Genomic DNA, 16,244 nt, shown 5'->3' with positions numbered 1-16,244 from the left:
CACAACTCCCTTGCCTCCTCCCCACTCCTGCTCTGCTCTCTCGTCTCCATGAGTCCGTCTCTCAGACTTTTCTCGCGTCATTCAATCAACATAGTAACGCATAGTAACGCACGCCTTTCCCGCCTCAGTAACATTAACGGCGTTGCCAAGATGAGAAAAGTAATTGATTAGATTACTCATTGCTGAAAAAAATAACGCTGTTAGTAACGCCATTATTAACAACACTGGTCTTGAGGCTACGGTTTATTTTACATTATTTCACTGGAAAGAGAAACGAGCTTTTTGATAAAACTGGATTTTCTACAGAAGAGGTATTATTTAGAACATTGTTTCATTATTTATTTGCACAGTAAGAATCGAAAAGATATCTATTTTGTTCAAGGATTGGCCAATACAGAAAAGGCTTTTTTTAATCAATATTTAATTCCAGTGTTTCTTGGGGGGGGTTTGCGTTATTTTATGAACAACAAAGCCTCTTAGGTAACCTCTGCAAATTTTAATTTGTGTCTTTGTTTATGTAGCTTTTTTTTTTTTTTTTGTTGGTTTTTTATAATACTGAATTTTTCAATCCAGACGGAAGAGGCACACTTTAAAAATATATTAAAGTGATAAGGCATCTTTGAGTGAACTTCAAGTAAAATTTAATTATCTCGAGGCCGGGCCCAGTGTCCTCTTTTATGGGAATCAATATATGGTCACCCTAAAATATCTTTGCTCCTTTGTTTGTCCTGTAACTGTGAATGAAGTTTATTACAACATTTTCTCGTATTTCGTTACTATTGTTAATTGGTTAGGTAATGAATTTTGTTTTCCCCATCTCCATTCACAGGATGAATATAACATATGCTTCAATCCTCACCTGTTCCGCAGAGGATCTTGGCTAACATTAGCGCACTCGACCAGCAACAAGCGGTCGAGCAAAGGCCGCGCTGCACCGAGCCTACTGCGGTTTGTTTATTGTTGTTGTTGCAGGACATGATTAAAGGCGAGGCAGACAAACGAGAGGATTTGTGCTGCTAAAGTCAGCTGGGGGTGAAGAATCGCTGACAGGGAAAAAAGCTCATTTGGCTTCCTGACAGCAGGAGGGAGAATCTACGTTGATAAAACGCACGTTTAAAAGTGCCGCAATCACCAATGTGTCGCTCACATAATACACGTTTCTTTGCGCTCCTCACCGCGCACACAACAATTGGAACACTTCATCTATTGATTCATGAGCTCGATTAAAACACATACTGTGTCCCTGTGGGAGAGGGGAGGGGTCTTAACACTGACATCGTTTGTAACTGTGCTTTGTTATTGTACTGTTGCATTGTTGCTGTAGTTAATCATGTGCTTTGATACTGTGGTTTCTTATTTACTTCGTTAATTACGTAGTTGGTTATAGCTGTGAGTAGTTTAGTTGCTGATGTTATCTAGGTGTTGTGTTTAATAAACACAAAATTAATATAACTTTATATAGGCCTATACAAAATTACTGTATATTGTCAGGTTTACGGGTAGGCAAGTGGTGTGTGGACCTAAATGCAGGGAACGGGAGGCGAGGCAGATAGACGATGCAGATTGATTAATTGATTGATTGATTAATTGAGGCAAGCAAAAAAACAAAGTACCAACAAATAATGTGGAGATCCCAAAAACACTGCAGCAAACAAAACACAGGTTACTAACAAACGGCTGGGTATCAAAAACTTACTGAGGGGAACACGAGGGCTTGGAGAAAACTGACGAGAACGGGTTCGGACGTGCACATGGAGACTGACATTGACAATGACGCAACAAGGAGTGAAAAGAAACCGGGAGCTTATATACACACACAGACAAGGGGTTACGACACAACGAGGAACAAGTGAGCACAGGAGGATGCAGTTTGGAGGATACACTAGGAGCAGGTACAACAGGTGAAATCAAAGGGCAATCACAGGGACAAGTCACACTAGGAGAAAACACAAAACCTAACAGTATATGTCAGCACAGATTTAATACAGATAGCACATGCTGTTTTCTTATATAAAAAAAAAATATGTACTATATTACAATAAAATGACCTTATGGCACACAACAATTGAGAATATTTTTGCTCATTTTGGTCCCCTGATGACTTACTCTCAATGAAAACTCACTCGAAATGAAGCCTTTGTTTTAAATAAGTTAGCTCTGAAAACAGACTGACGGCTGTCTGAGCACGTGTTGTGACTTGCGCAAAACAAAAAAAAACTGTCATGAATAACAGTCAAAATCTAGATGCCAAGAAGGGTGCCATAGCTAAAGGGAACATTGGTTTCTTCGCTAAGGCTTGGCTGGTTTTACCTATATGTCAATAGAGCAAACATCCAATAGCAAAAAAAAAAAAAAAGGACTCCCAGACTTTTTTCCCCCCAAAACAATGCATAATTAATGGCTAGTTTCAGACGCATTTCTAATGAATTTGTGAAGCATTTGCACAGAAGCATAGTTACAAAAAATGTCATCTCCTTTAATTATTATTATCATTATAAGCTGTAACATTTGGCTTTCATGCCACTGCACAACTCTGTATATTCCTGCTATTTCACGCTGTTGCAATACAAATCGACATTACTGCCACATGGTGATTTCAGATCTTTGGTCTGTTCAGACTGCTGTCATATTCTGAAACATTTTATGTATATACAGCACCATGCCCGATTTTAAACTACAGTTGAAAGTAGCCAAGATTGTATTTGGAAATGTCCACTTACAGTGATGAAAATTAAGTATTTTAACGCCCTGCGATTTGCAAGTTCTTCCACTTAGAAATGATGGGCTGGTTTGAAATTTTTATGGTAAGTGCTTGTCCACTAGGGGTGTGACAAAATATCGAAATGGTGATATATCGTGATACTTTGTATCCCCAAAGGTTATTGATATGCTTCTGCCAAGAATCAAGATATTGTTTTAAAAAGGTGTCAATGTCTAATAAGGAACCAACAAGTTGCTACCAAAATCTTCCACCATAACAGTGTCTCAGTTAACTCTAAGGCTGCATTGACGGTGCTTGACGCCCAATCCATTTACACTAGAAACGTTCGTTCATTCGAAACCAGAGCATTCACAGTCATTCTGTCTGATTTTCAAAGCATTTACAGGTCACTTGCTGTTCATTTTAGGGCATTTACAGGTCATTTCCTGTTGAGTTTGAGTCACTGCCTATTTGTTTGGGTGATTCCCAGGTCACTTCCTGTTATGTAACTCAAAATAAACAGGAAGTGACCCATAAAATACCCCAAATTCAACAGGAGTAACTGAAAATCAACAGGTAAATGACCTTAAATGGCGCAAGATTACCTCATTGCCTGGCATTGGCTGCCACCGACGGCCATAGACGTTCAATCCGTTTGAAGTGGGAGTGTGGCAGCGAATGAACGAATGTTCATTCGCTGCCACCCTCGTAGTTCAAATGGATTGAACGTTTACTAGTGATAAATTCATTCCATTTTCTGTTTATTAGTTGTTTGTAGAATATCCTCGAATGATTTCCTGACCAATGTATCGATAATCGTTGTATCGCCATATCGTCAGATCATCGTTATCGTGAGCTTTGTATCGCAAATCGTATCGTATCGTGAGGTAACAAGAGGTTCCCACTCCTATGTCCACTGTAAGAGACAATCTTAAGGGAAAAAAATCCAGAAGTCACAGTGCATGTTTTTTTGTAACTATTTACTTGTATTACATTGCTGCAAATAAGTATTTGAACGTCTGTCTATAAGCTAGAATTGTGAGCCTCAAAGACTTGTTAGTCGCCTTTAATAAGTCCAACAAGTAAGTGGAGGTAGACTTTCTGGGTCTGACTTTTTGACCTGTTTGAGACAGTTAGCTGCATATAAACAACTGTCCATCCCATACAATCAGGCAAACTTAAATTCCTAACATTGTCAAGACTAAAGAGCTGTCCAAAGACACCAGAGACAAAATTGTAGACCTCTACAAGGCTGTAAAGAGTTGCGTGGCAATTGCTAGCAGCTTAGTGATATAAGATCCACCATTGGAGCAATTATTAGAAAATAGAAGAAGCTAAACATGACTGTCAGTCTCCCTCGGAATGGGGCTCCGTGCAAGATCTACCTCGTAGGGTCTCCATGATCAAAAGAATGGTGAAGAATCAGTCAAAAACTACACAGGAGGAGCCAATGAATTGAAAGGAGCTGTGACCACCATTTTCAAGGTTACTGTTGGTAATACACTAAGATGTCTAGGTTTAAAATCATGCATGGCACGGAAGGTTGCCCTATTTAAACCAGTACATCGACAGGCCCGTTTTAAGTTTGGCATTGACCATTTGGATGATCCAGAGGAGTCATGGGAGAAAGTCATGTGGTCATATGGGGTCAAAACTTTTTGGTCTTAATTCCACTTATAGTGTTTGGAGGAAGAAGAATGATGAGCAACAACAACAGGCAGTGACTGAAAATCAATGACCTGAAATGGCCTGGAATGGCATTGTTGCTTGGCATTGGCTGCCACGGACGGCCAGAGAACGGGAAGAGCACGTTTGAAGTGGGAGGGGTTCATTCGCTGCCACCCTCCCAGTTCAAATAGACTGGACGTCTACTAGTGATAAACCTACAGCAGAAGGTCTAAAATAGCTTGTTTTTCTGTTTTTCGCTATTTTGTAGAATATCTAAGAATAATTTCCTAAACAATGTATCGATAATCGTTGTTTTGCCATATTCAGAGGCGTAGCAATGGTCCCCAGGGGCCCCAGGCAACAAGCAACGTGGGGCCCTTCAAACGTGTGCAAGTAAGGAGGACAGTTGGACTTGGAACAATAGAAGAAAGAGTAGCAACACAAAATACCACCATCGGATGCGGAGGTATATACCTTTGTGTGAAATCAGTAGTCAGATTGGCCCTACGACCCACCAAATTCAAATTATTCCGTAAAAACCACTGATTGGTGAACTACTGACCGAAATGAGTATTAAATTTGCTAACAAAATTGTGTAGGATTGTTTTAGATGCATATATGTTATATTTTTCTTATAGAGTATACGACGAGGAATACGACAGACCCATTAAAACTTTTATGGAAAAATCTCCATTTCTTTAACTCATTCACTCCCAGCCATTTTCACCAGAGCAAGGCACTTCGCTCCCGGCCGTTTTTTCCGGATTTTGACAAATTTTGCAAGGCCCACAGAAAATTCTGTTCCATTGCTATATAAACATGGAACCCACCAAAAGAAAGATTAGACTCTCCTCTTTCAGCAGAAAAAAGTAAGTTCATATCTTTTTCCATTCTTTAGAAATCAGCATTAGAAAATAGCTTAGTTTGAGCAATTTTCCAATTTCTGATGAAAAAACGAAGAAAATGAGCTTTTTGTAAACGCATACATTTCAAACATAAGTTTGACTTTAACACGGCTATTTTTTTGCTTCAGTGACATCCCAAACATCTGAATAATGTTTTCCTTTTACAAAATAACATGAACAACCAGCCAAATCCTTTTGATAGCAAAGTAGCAATTTATTCACACATGACTACTGTGAGATGACGGTTTGTCGCCGAGATGACGCCGTTGTCGCCACGTCAGCCGTGTAAACTTTTCGTTGTCTGTCTCACAAAGATGGATTATTTTTGCGTTTCTGCGGGGTCTGCTTGGCGAGCCGCTTTACTGAGGGTCTCACTCGTTTTGCGCAGTCTTCCAACGCCTGGCCTTCCAGGCGTCCTCTCGTTGTTTTGTTCGGTCGGAGCGCCGCCTGGCATCATGCCGCCAGCGCTCCGACCATGCTGCCCGGCCGTTCACTGCTGTTTAATCGGGTTGCCTGGTCTTGCAAAATGCGCTACTCCCCTCCAGTGGCCAGTTTTATTGCTTTAAAATGGGTTTGGAGTGTTGTTCTTTGTTTCTCGGATACAGTGGAAGGTACAGTGCCTTGCAAAAGTATTCGGCCACCTTGAACCTTGCAACCTTTCGCCACATTTCAGGCTTCAAACATAAAGATATAAAATTTTAATTTTTTTGTCAAGAATCAACAACAAGTGGGACACAATCGTGAAGTGGAACAAAATTTATTGGATAATTTAAACTTTTTTAACAAATAAAAAACTGAAAAGTGGGGCGTGCAATATTATTCGGCCCCCTTGCGTTAATACTTTGTAGCGCCACCTTTTGCTCCAATTACAGCTGCAAGTCGCTTGGGGTATGTTTCTATCAGTTTTGCACATTGAGAGACTGACATTCTTGCCCATTCTTCCTTGCAAAACAGCTCGAGCTCAGTGAGGTTGGATGGAGAGTGTTTGTGAACAGCAGTCTTCAGCTCTTTCCACAGATTCTCGATTGGATTCAGGTCTGGACTTTGACTTGGCCATTCTAACACCTGGATACGTTTATTTTTGAACCATTCCATTGTAGATTTGGCTTTATGTTTTGGATCATTGCCCTGTTGGAAGATAAATCTCCGTCCCAGTCTCAGGTCTTGTGCAGATACCAACAGGTTTTCTTCCAGAATGTTCCTGTATTTGGCTGCATCCATCTTCCCGTCAATTTTAACCATCTTCCCTGTCCCTGCTGAAGAAAAGCAGGCCCAAACCATGATGCTGCCACCACAATGTTTGACAGTGGGGATGGTGTGTTCAGGGTGATGAGTTGTGTTGCTTTTACGCCAAACATATCGTTTTGCATTGTGGCCAAAAAGTTCAATTTTGGTTTCATCTGACCAGAGCACATTCTTCCACATGTTTGGTGTGTCTCCCAGGTGGCTTGTGGCAAACTTTAAACGAGACTTTTTATGGATATCTTTGAGAAATGGCTTTCTTCTTGCCACTCTTCCATAAAGGCCAGATTTGTGCTGTGTACGACTGATTGTTGTCCTATGGACAGACTCTCCCACCTCAGCTGTAGATCTCTGCAGTTCATCCAGAGTGATCATGGGCCTCTTGGCTGCATCTCTGATGAGTTTTGTCCTTGTTTGAGAAGAAAGTTTGGAAGGACGGCCGGGTCTTGGTAGATTTGCAGTGGTCTGATGCTCCTTCCATTTCAATATGATGGCTTGCACAGTGCTCCTTGAGATGTTTAAAGCTTGGGAAATCTTTTTCTATCCAAATCCGGCTTTAAACTTCTCTACAACAGTATCTCGGACCTGCCTGGTGTGTTCCTTGGTTTTCATAATGCTCTCTGCACTTTAAACAGAACCCTGAGACTATCACAGAGCAGGTGCATTTATATGGAGACTTGATTACACACAGGTGGATTCTATTTATCATCATCGGTCATTTAGGACAACATTGGATCATTCAGAGATCCTCACTGAACTTCTGGAGTGAGTTTGCTGCACTGAATGTAAAGGGGCCGAATAATATTGCACGCCCCACTTTTCAGTTTTTTATTTGTTAAAAAAGTTTAAATTATCCAATAAATGTTGTTCCACTTCACGATTGTGTCCCACTTGTTGTTGATTCTTGACAAAAAAAATTAAATTTCATATCTTTATGTTTGAAGCCTGAAATGTGGCAAAAGACGTATAAATACGTTTTTGGGACTGTGAAGCATTTAAAAATAGAACGTATTTATATGTTTCCGGGAGCAAATGAGTTAAGTAGTCACATGAATAATGAGGAGGCCTGTGAAAATCAACATAAAGCGACGCAGCAAGAACTTTCCACAGTACTTGGTGAGTCTTTAAACAATCATGTGGTATTAATGGCTGTTTGGACTTTCTTAAACATGTATAATCTACGTTACAATGTTAGTGCTGATTGGGATTGATAACAGAATCGTTAGCTAATCTGCCAGATGATCCCATTGTATTGAAACACTCCCTACACTTGACGCCGCGACAGTGCAGTAAAGCCGCGTGTGCTTAATCTGCTGGCCCTCTGGGGGCCCCTGCTGGCTGGGGGCCCAAGGCAATTGCCAGAGCCTCTGGTCATATTGTGAGATTATAATTATCGTGAGCTTTGTATCGCAAATCGTATTTTATCGTGGGGTATCAAGAGGTTCCCACCCTTAGTATCATAGTTGTGGCTAGCTTGTTTTTACATTCGTCTTATCGCTAGTGTTAAAGCTGTTAAAATGTAAAAACGGCATCAATGTGTTTGATAGTTTAACATATAACTCTTTTTAACTGTGGTTGATTAATTTTCACACTTGTATGACCTTTAAGAGTGTTAAAAGGCCAGCGATTGCCTCGGCGATGCTTCTTCGTGACAAACGACACCGAATTACTACCTGCTGGCACTTTCCACCGAGCTACATGTGCACTATCTGAATCTTAACAGTCTAATGGACCAAACAGCATCTGGAGCACATTAACAGCCTGCTGAGGGGAACTTTTCACAGGTAAAGAGACAGAGATATTTTTACAAGAAAGCTTTTATCGGCTGCGGGAGGCCACAAACGTCAGATCGATGTCACCGCTAACGTCGCTCTGCCAGCACGTTTGCTCCATCGGGCAACGGTGTGCTTGATTTGGATTTTTTTCCCCCTCTCCTTTTTGTGCTTGTTTGGCCCGCCTCGCTTTGACAAAAATCAATCCCCCCCTCTGGATCCAGCAGTTCCCCTTAATTTCCTTTATCACTCCTGCAACAACTCCACCACTTTGAGTGCCAAGACGCACTAGTGCAAAGTTTGTGTTCCGCATCCCCGGGTGGCCTTTTTATTGACGCCAATTGTCACCAAGTCTTCGCTTTGAATGTAACTTTAGGAAAAGGAGATGATTATGCTGAAATGAGACCTATTAACAATTTTAAAACAGTTCCCAGGTGTTTTAATGACACTATCTACTCAGACTAGCTGTAAGATCCAAAATCTGTTGTTCATAAGAAGCAACAAAAAGAGATTCCATTGCATTATTGTTGCTGGATGCAGCATTTGATCATCAAGCCATGTAATGACATTGTCATAGATGAAATCATTCACTGCAATTGACGGTAATAGAAATCCAATCCATTTTGACTGGAAGGGCTGGCAGCGATCCAGGCAAAATAGATTGAATGACTTGCATCGTTGATGATACTAAAACATGATCACTCACTGCCAGCCCTCACAGTTCTAAAGGATTGACAGGGCAGCTTAGGGTTTAGTTTTTATTTTTAGTTTTAGTTCTTAAATTTTTTACTTTATAAATTTATCTTTTAATTTTTAGACATTTTATTAATGCGAGTTCAGTGGTTCCTCTACATACGAAATTAATTATTCCAGGACCTTGATTCTAAGTTGAAATGGTCGTATGTCGAGCAATATTTTCCCATAAGAATACATTATAAGTCCATTAAAGGGCAGCTGAAGAGCTTTTGGGATTTTGGTGTAATTTTACTAATATAAACTTTGGACAAGTTCGTCAAAACAACCATGTCATTATTAATTCGTAATTGCAAGGATAATTTGCGTTTTTTTTTGTTTTTGTTTTTTTGCACTCCGTTAATGGTTCCTTCCCAAACCCGGAAGTGTGACGTAAATACGTCGTAAAAACGATATCAGTTATATTCGATTTTTTCTAGGGCTGTCAAACGATTAAAAAATTTAATCACGTTAATCACAGCTTAAAAATTAATTAATCGTAATTAATCGCAATTCAAACCATCTATAAAATATGCCATATTTTTCTGTAAATTTTTGTTGGAATGGAAAGATAAGAGACAAGACGGAGATATACGTTCAACATACTGTACATGAGTACTGTATTTGTTTATTATAACAATAAATCAGCAAGATGACATTAACATTAACATTCTGTTAAAGCGATCCATGGATAGAAAGAAAGTTCTGAAAAGATAAATGTTAGTACAAGTTATAGAAATTTTTAGAGATGTCCGATCACGTCATTTTCAAAGTATCGGCCATACGGATTTTTAATATATATATATATATATATATGTTTTTTTTGTTTTGTTTTTTTTAATTAAATCGTTTTCTAATTGTATTTAACGTGACAGACATAATACGTTACACTCATCCAGAGTCTTTAGTTTAGGCTTAAGGTAGGGTTATCAAATTTATCCCAATAACGGCGGTAATGAGGTTTTTTTTTAAATGTATCACGTTAAAATATTGAACGCAATTTATGCGTGCGTTGCACGACCCACTCACGCATTGTCGCGCTCAATCTGTGATGGCGCCATTTTACCTATATAGAGAGATATAAGGCAGCGTAAAATGAGTAGAGTGAATATTGGCAGCCTTTGGAGGCTTAAATTAATTGGCTAAAGCCTTACAATCCCTCTCCCTACAATTAGAAATATCATGGGAAGCAATGTGGGGAAGCAAGGTAGCATATGATCTTTTTCTTAACACCTTATTTTATTTCCTAACGCAGAGAAGATATATCATTTGGTAGCACTTCGCACAGTCCTGGTTCCACTTCCCATCATGCATTGGGGCATGGCTATAGTATCATTTACTGAAAGCTCAACAAATACACTAGATGGCAATATTTAGTCACAATATAAAAAGTCACAAGTCTTTCTATCCGTGGATCCCTCTCACAGACAGAATGTTAATAATGTGAATGCCAGCATGAGGATTTTATTGTCATAATAAACCAATACAGTACTTATGTACTGTATGTTGAATGTATATATTCGGCTGAGTTTTATTCATTTTTTTCTTAATGCATTGCCAAAATGTATATGATCGGGAAAAATTATCGGGAATGATTGGAATTGAATTGGGAGCAAAAAAAAGCAATCGGATGGGGAAATATCGGGATCAGCAGATACTCAAACTAAAACGATCGGATCGGGAGCAAAAAAACATGATCGGAACAACCCTAGAAATTTTATACTAAAACCCCTCTTAATGTTTTCGTTTTAATAAAATTTGTAAAATTTTCAATCAAAAAATAAACTAGTAGCTCGCCATTGTTGATGTCAATAATTACACAATGCTCATTGTGCTGAAATCTACTAAATCAGTCGCACCCAAGCGCCAGCAGGGGGCGACAAAACACAAGTAACAAGTAGACATGACACTTCTGTCATTTTAATCTGTTTGAGCGAGGCATGTGCGTTAATTGCATCAAATATTTTAACGTGATTAATTATTAAATTAATTACCGCCCGTTAATGCGATAATTTTGACAGCCCTAATTTTTTCGTGTTTTTCCAAATCGAGCCTGGCTGAAGAGCTTTTCGGATTTCAGTGTAATTTTACAAATATAAACTTTGGACAAGTTCGTGAAAGGGGTTCGAGTACGAGTACGGGTACGAGTTCGTCAGACCATTCAGGATCGCTCTTTCATGGCGCTATCGATTGCAAAGGCTTCCAGGAAATATGATCTATAAATAATCCCTACATGTTTGAACCCGAAGCGTCAGATGATGGCGTCATGACCCCAATTGATAGCTCGACACTTCACGAACGTGAGAGTGGTAAGCCTATGTCGAGCATCGGGATATTTCTATTTGAGAGAATGCAATTACATGGTTGTATATATTTTTCATGCTCTCCACATAGCTGAAACTGTATATTAGGTTATGGGACAGCTTCTACCCATCTAGATATGGTAAAGCTAGCCCAAATGTGGCTAAATAAATGATTTATGGTATTGATTTTTCAAATTAAATGACAAAACAATTGTATTTTCCAGGTGCTACTGTTGTCAGGATTTTCACCGTCCCGAGTCCGGCAGTTAGGCTGGCCTGATTCCGGCAATCTGGCTAAAAGGTCAGATTCCTTCAAACATAACACCACTTTTTTGAGGAAAAACTACCAAGGGATGGGAGATGCATGTTGGTGATGCAGCAGTAGTAGAGCAAACCATTACCATATACTAGTATTCTGGGAATGTGTGGTTCTGCAAAAATACTGGTTGGACATTCATTGCCCTCTACAAAAGGTTTTTAATTTTGACATCACCATGTTCTTTGCAACTATTTTTTGTAAGGAAAAGAAAGTCCTCCACATTCTATTGGCTGCAAGCAAAAAAAAACAAAAAAAAAACACATTGACAAGAAAGTGGCTCAAACCAGAAAGACCAACAACTGGTGACTGGATTGGATTGGATCATCATGGAGAGGATGTCCTCCGCTTTAAAATTACAACTGGAGACGTTTTACTCGATGTGGTCAATGGACAGAATATGTTAAACCTGTGCAAATTGATTTAATGTAAAAAGTATGGCGGTGTAATAGGTTTCCTCGGTTTTGGTTTTGGTTTTTGTAAAAATAAATATAAGTATGCAAAAATGTATATATAAGTATGCAAAAATCAAAGGCACCAGGAAAATGTAAAAATCTTTTTGTATTGTACGTGCAAAGAATAATGCGCTTTTCAATAAAACAGTAAATTAAAAAAAAAAAAAAAAGAAATAAAAAAGACCACTTTTTTGCTTTTTTGATGGCAGCTTCCAAATTCTTGCATCCATTGAACTTATGAGTTTTTGAAGAGTTCGTGCTTAAATATTTTTTGCTGGGTGTACGTCGGCTTAAATACAGCAACGGCTAAAATGACATTACAATTTTTGAAAAAAAGAAAATAGGTGGAACAATGATAAATGAAAGACAATGCTTGTGGGTCCAAGTGGAGATCAATAGGATAATTGTATTTCCATAACACAGCAGAACGACAAGGTCATAGTTCCCACTCACCATCTCGTCTGTTGAGCTTGGCGAAGACTGGAGCGTGACTAGCAGACAGCTGGGAGGAGCTGCTGAAGGCCGACGGCGGCAAGTTGGACACCAGAGCGCTGTCGCATGCATCTGTGGATGCAGAACAGTGCATGTCTTCATTAATAATCAGCATTTCATCAATCACAGGTGCTAGAGGTTGCCTAATCTTACTTAAAACGTGTGGGAAGAATCCTAATATATACTAGCTGTCTTCACCGTTTGACTTCCCGAATAATGCCTTTTCTTCCTGTAGGTGTCCCAATACTTTTGATCACATTCCCTGTAGGAGCCTCAATATTTTAATCCAAACAGCATTTTTTTAAAGGGATCCACGGATAAAAAGGCTTGTAATGCTTAAAAGATAAACGTTATTATGAGTTAAAATAATTTGATAGTGAAACCCCTCTTGATATTTTCGTTTTCATACAATTTTTAAAATCTGTTTAACTTGTAGGTCGCCATTGTTGTTGAAGGTTGCAGGGCAGTGATGTCACATGGTTACACTGCCAGGCCTCCAGACTCTAGCGACATAAACATGTCATCTGTTCAACCCTTTCAATTTGAACCAGAGAGGAACATTAATGAGAATGACAGGACTGTCAATATTTCACAAAGCTAGCAGCAAAAGTAAAACGAACAGGAAAGACGGGATGACACGAGACGAGAGTAGGAAAAAAAAACGGTGTTCTGCCAAAATGTGCTACACCGGCGAAACGCCCTACAAGAGGCGAATTTGACACCCAAAGTGCTACTGTGCGCTTTCAGCTTGTTTTGTTTAGATACATACAGACAAAACTAATAAAAGTTGCCATAAGAAAATACTTAAACGTATATATAAGGGTTATTTAAATATTCTACGTGACTAATGTGGTCAACAGATCAACAATCTGTTTTAAAACTAACACAAGAAAACACAATCCTTAAAAGTATGAAAGGGAAACACATGCAAAAACTATTTTAAGGCAATGAAAAGGAATAAAAGACTCAATAAAAAACACAAATAGTAAGCACTCGCCACTTTTAACCGATGTGTGCAATTGTTGGACGTCTCGCCGCATAGAAGAAATTGGAGTAACCCGGTCGTGTTCATCTAGTGACAGTGACAAACTAAGTCATCATCCTGAGCCTCCATTGCGCACATATAACATGGCGGCCACCGTAGGTCAGAAAATGCACTAAATTTGATAGATTTTAAAATCAATGGCAATAGTTTATGTGTTTCTAATAACATATTTTAGTAAAAGAGAACAACTGTGGCTTATTAGAGCCTATGTCTTTAAGTCTGAGGTTCCCTTTAATTTATTGGCTGGTGTTGATGCCGATAGACATCAAATTCATTTAAAATGCATGGCTGGCTTGGAATGATCATGTTTCAGTAACATTGACAGCGATATAGGTCCAATCCAATTCGTTAATTCATGAAATAACATTAAAGTACTTCCAACAGTAGGAAGGTTGGATGCCTGAGTTTTAGAGTGCCAATTTTACTGTGTGGTCAATGTAAAAACAGTTCATTTTATATATATATATATATATATATATATATATATATATATATATATATATATATATATATATATATATATATATATATATATATATATATATATATATATATATATATATATATATATACATATATATACACACACAATGGATTGGACCTCTATAGCTGTCAATGTTACAATGTTATATGGCGGAAAACACTCGGGTGACTTGAAGTTCCGCTTTGATACCCCCAACTTTCAAAATTGTCTGATATGCATGTGTGATACATCATTGGAAAGCTTAAAATCTCAATTTTCTGGAGGAAGAAAAATTTTGAACAGGAGGGCTTTTAAAAAAAAAAAAAACATTTTTTTTTAAACAGCGAAACCCTATCTGGAGGTGAGAGCACGAAAGAGCAGAATTAAAGACGCCATTATTTTAACAAGATATTATTGCGTACTTACCTTGTTTCAATCCAAAAACTCCATGTAGCATGTATCACTGCGTATCAAGACACAGCTGTGAAAGGCCACAGCTGGATTTTTCGGGGATTTTATGGATGAAACATGGTAATATAACAAGGGTCGCGATGCAGAAATCTAAGACATCAAGGAGTGGTCGAGATTTTCTTTTTGATATATTTACCCTTTTAAAGTTTTTTTTTTTTTTTTTTTTTTTTTTCTTTGTTTGGATCGATTATTTATCATCTAACATAGCGGAGAAAATGCGACAGTAACAAAAAAAAAATTCAATTAAGCAATGTTATTAAGTAGATTTCCATGCCTTTTTTACAGACACCATTTTTTTCATTATGATGCAATTTGTTTAGAAGTTAAAAATATGCGAGTAAATAATTTTTTTTAAGTCGTTTTTTTTTTCTTAAACTCAATATTAGATATTGATTAGTGATTCTAAGCTAAAAATGAACGAAATTTTGAATAATAAATATAATTAATTACCTTCGTTTCATGGCTGTGTTGAAACAAAAGCGGTTGCGCGACGTCTGTAAACAGGGGTTTCCAGGGTAAAACGGTCAAATTAAAAATAGTTCGGGGACTTAATGCACCATGAATCTGCTATGGCAGCATATAGACATATTGTTCTATCAAACACAACAGTTATTTTGGCTTAAAATACAGCAGTTTCTTTTCAAGAGGAGTGCAAGAGCAGAAACTGCTTTTTCAGTCTTGTCTATGTTTTCCGCCATATATATTTTTTAACAACTGTGGCAATCCTTTGGTCTGTGTTTTCCGCCATATATATATTATCATTTTAATTCTTAATGCTTAGGAATTTCCAAAATATGTACTTTATATTATTTATTAGTAGAGGTAGGAATCTTTGGGCACCTAACGATTTGATTACAATTCAGAAGCTACGATTCGATTATAAAGCGATTCTTCATGCACCCCCCCCCCCCAAGCTGTTAGCTACTTTTAATGTTTCGCACATTAGTTACAAAAATTGTACAAAAATCCTCTCTGGCTTCAATAAATGACTAAGTCCCCATTCTGTATCAGCAGTTTTAAACACCAGTCAATTATTTTAATGTTTTGAATCAACCACTAAAGTTATTAAAATTGAATTAGAATTTCCCTTCTGTCTACTTTCAACATCTAAAAGTTTTAAAGCTGTTTTAAAGATAAATTCAAGTCAAGATTTTGCCGATTTAGGAGTGTTTTACATAAAAACTTTATTAGGTTCAGTTGGAAAGTTCGCTACAACCTTCCAGGGAAGTCTACTGCTTTAAGATGGCGGCTGTTTACTGTAGCGGCTGTCAGCAGCAGTCAGGTATTATTGTGTTTTTTTTTAATCTAGCGGCACGAGTTGAGCCAGAGCCATGAGTTGAACATTGTCATTACCCAGGTAATGACAAGCATGATGTTTACTTTCGGTCCGTTCCTCATTGCGTCCCAAAGACCACGCTGACTGTGTTTTAGTTCCGCTTTACTTGACATATTTCATTAATCGAAATTTTGATGTTTGTGAATCGTTCTCGAATCTTCCATGGCCGAATCACGAATAATCTAAAAATCGGAAACTTCACACACCTCTATTTATTAGGTGCTCACATTTCCACAATGCACTACATACAATGGTTAACTTGACCCACTTTACATTACCCAATTTTAATATATATATAACCTGGAAAAATTCAATATATTGAAGTGGCAGTTTTTTCCTCTGC

At 38.2% G+C, this 16,244-nt stretch overlaps 1 protein-coding gene across 4 annotated transcripts in view; it reads right to left on the bottom strand.

The window, feature by feature from the left end:
* Nucleotides 1–16,244, bottom strand: part of LOC130929706 (contactin-associated protein-like 5) — a 178,971-nt gene that overhangs the window by 120,777 nt on the left and 41,950 nt on the right. For all 4 annotated transcript variants that reach the window (XR_009066945.1, XR_009066944.1, XM_057857110.1 and 1 more), the window contains exon 2: nt 12,548–12,658. Coding sequence is in view for 2 of the 4 variants with exons in the window: in XM_057857110.1 (XP_057713093.1) it covers nt 12,548–12,658 (111 nt within the window). In the remaining 2 variants the exon portion in view is untranslated. The remainder of the gene's footprint in view (nt 1–12,547; nt 12,659–16,244) is intronic.

The sequence above is a fragment of the Corythoichthys intestinalis genome, chromosome 14, assembly GCF_030265065.1.
Source record: "Corythoichthys intestinalis isolate RoL2023-P3 chromosome 14, ASM3026506v1, whole genome shotgun sequence".
Taxonomy (NCBI): Eukaryota; Metazoa; Chordata; class Actinopteri; order Syngnathiformes; family Syngnathidae; genus Corythoichthys; species Corythoichthys intestinalis.
This window is presented reverse-complemented; position numbering and strand designations above follow the sequence as displayed.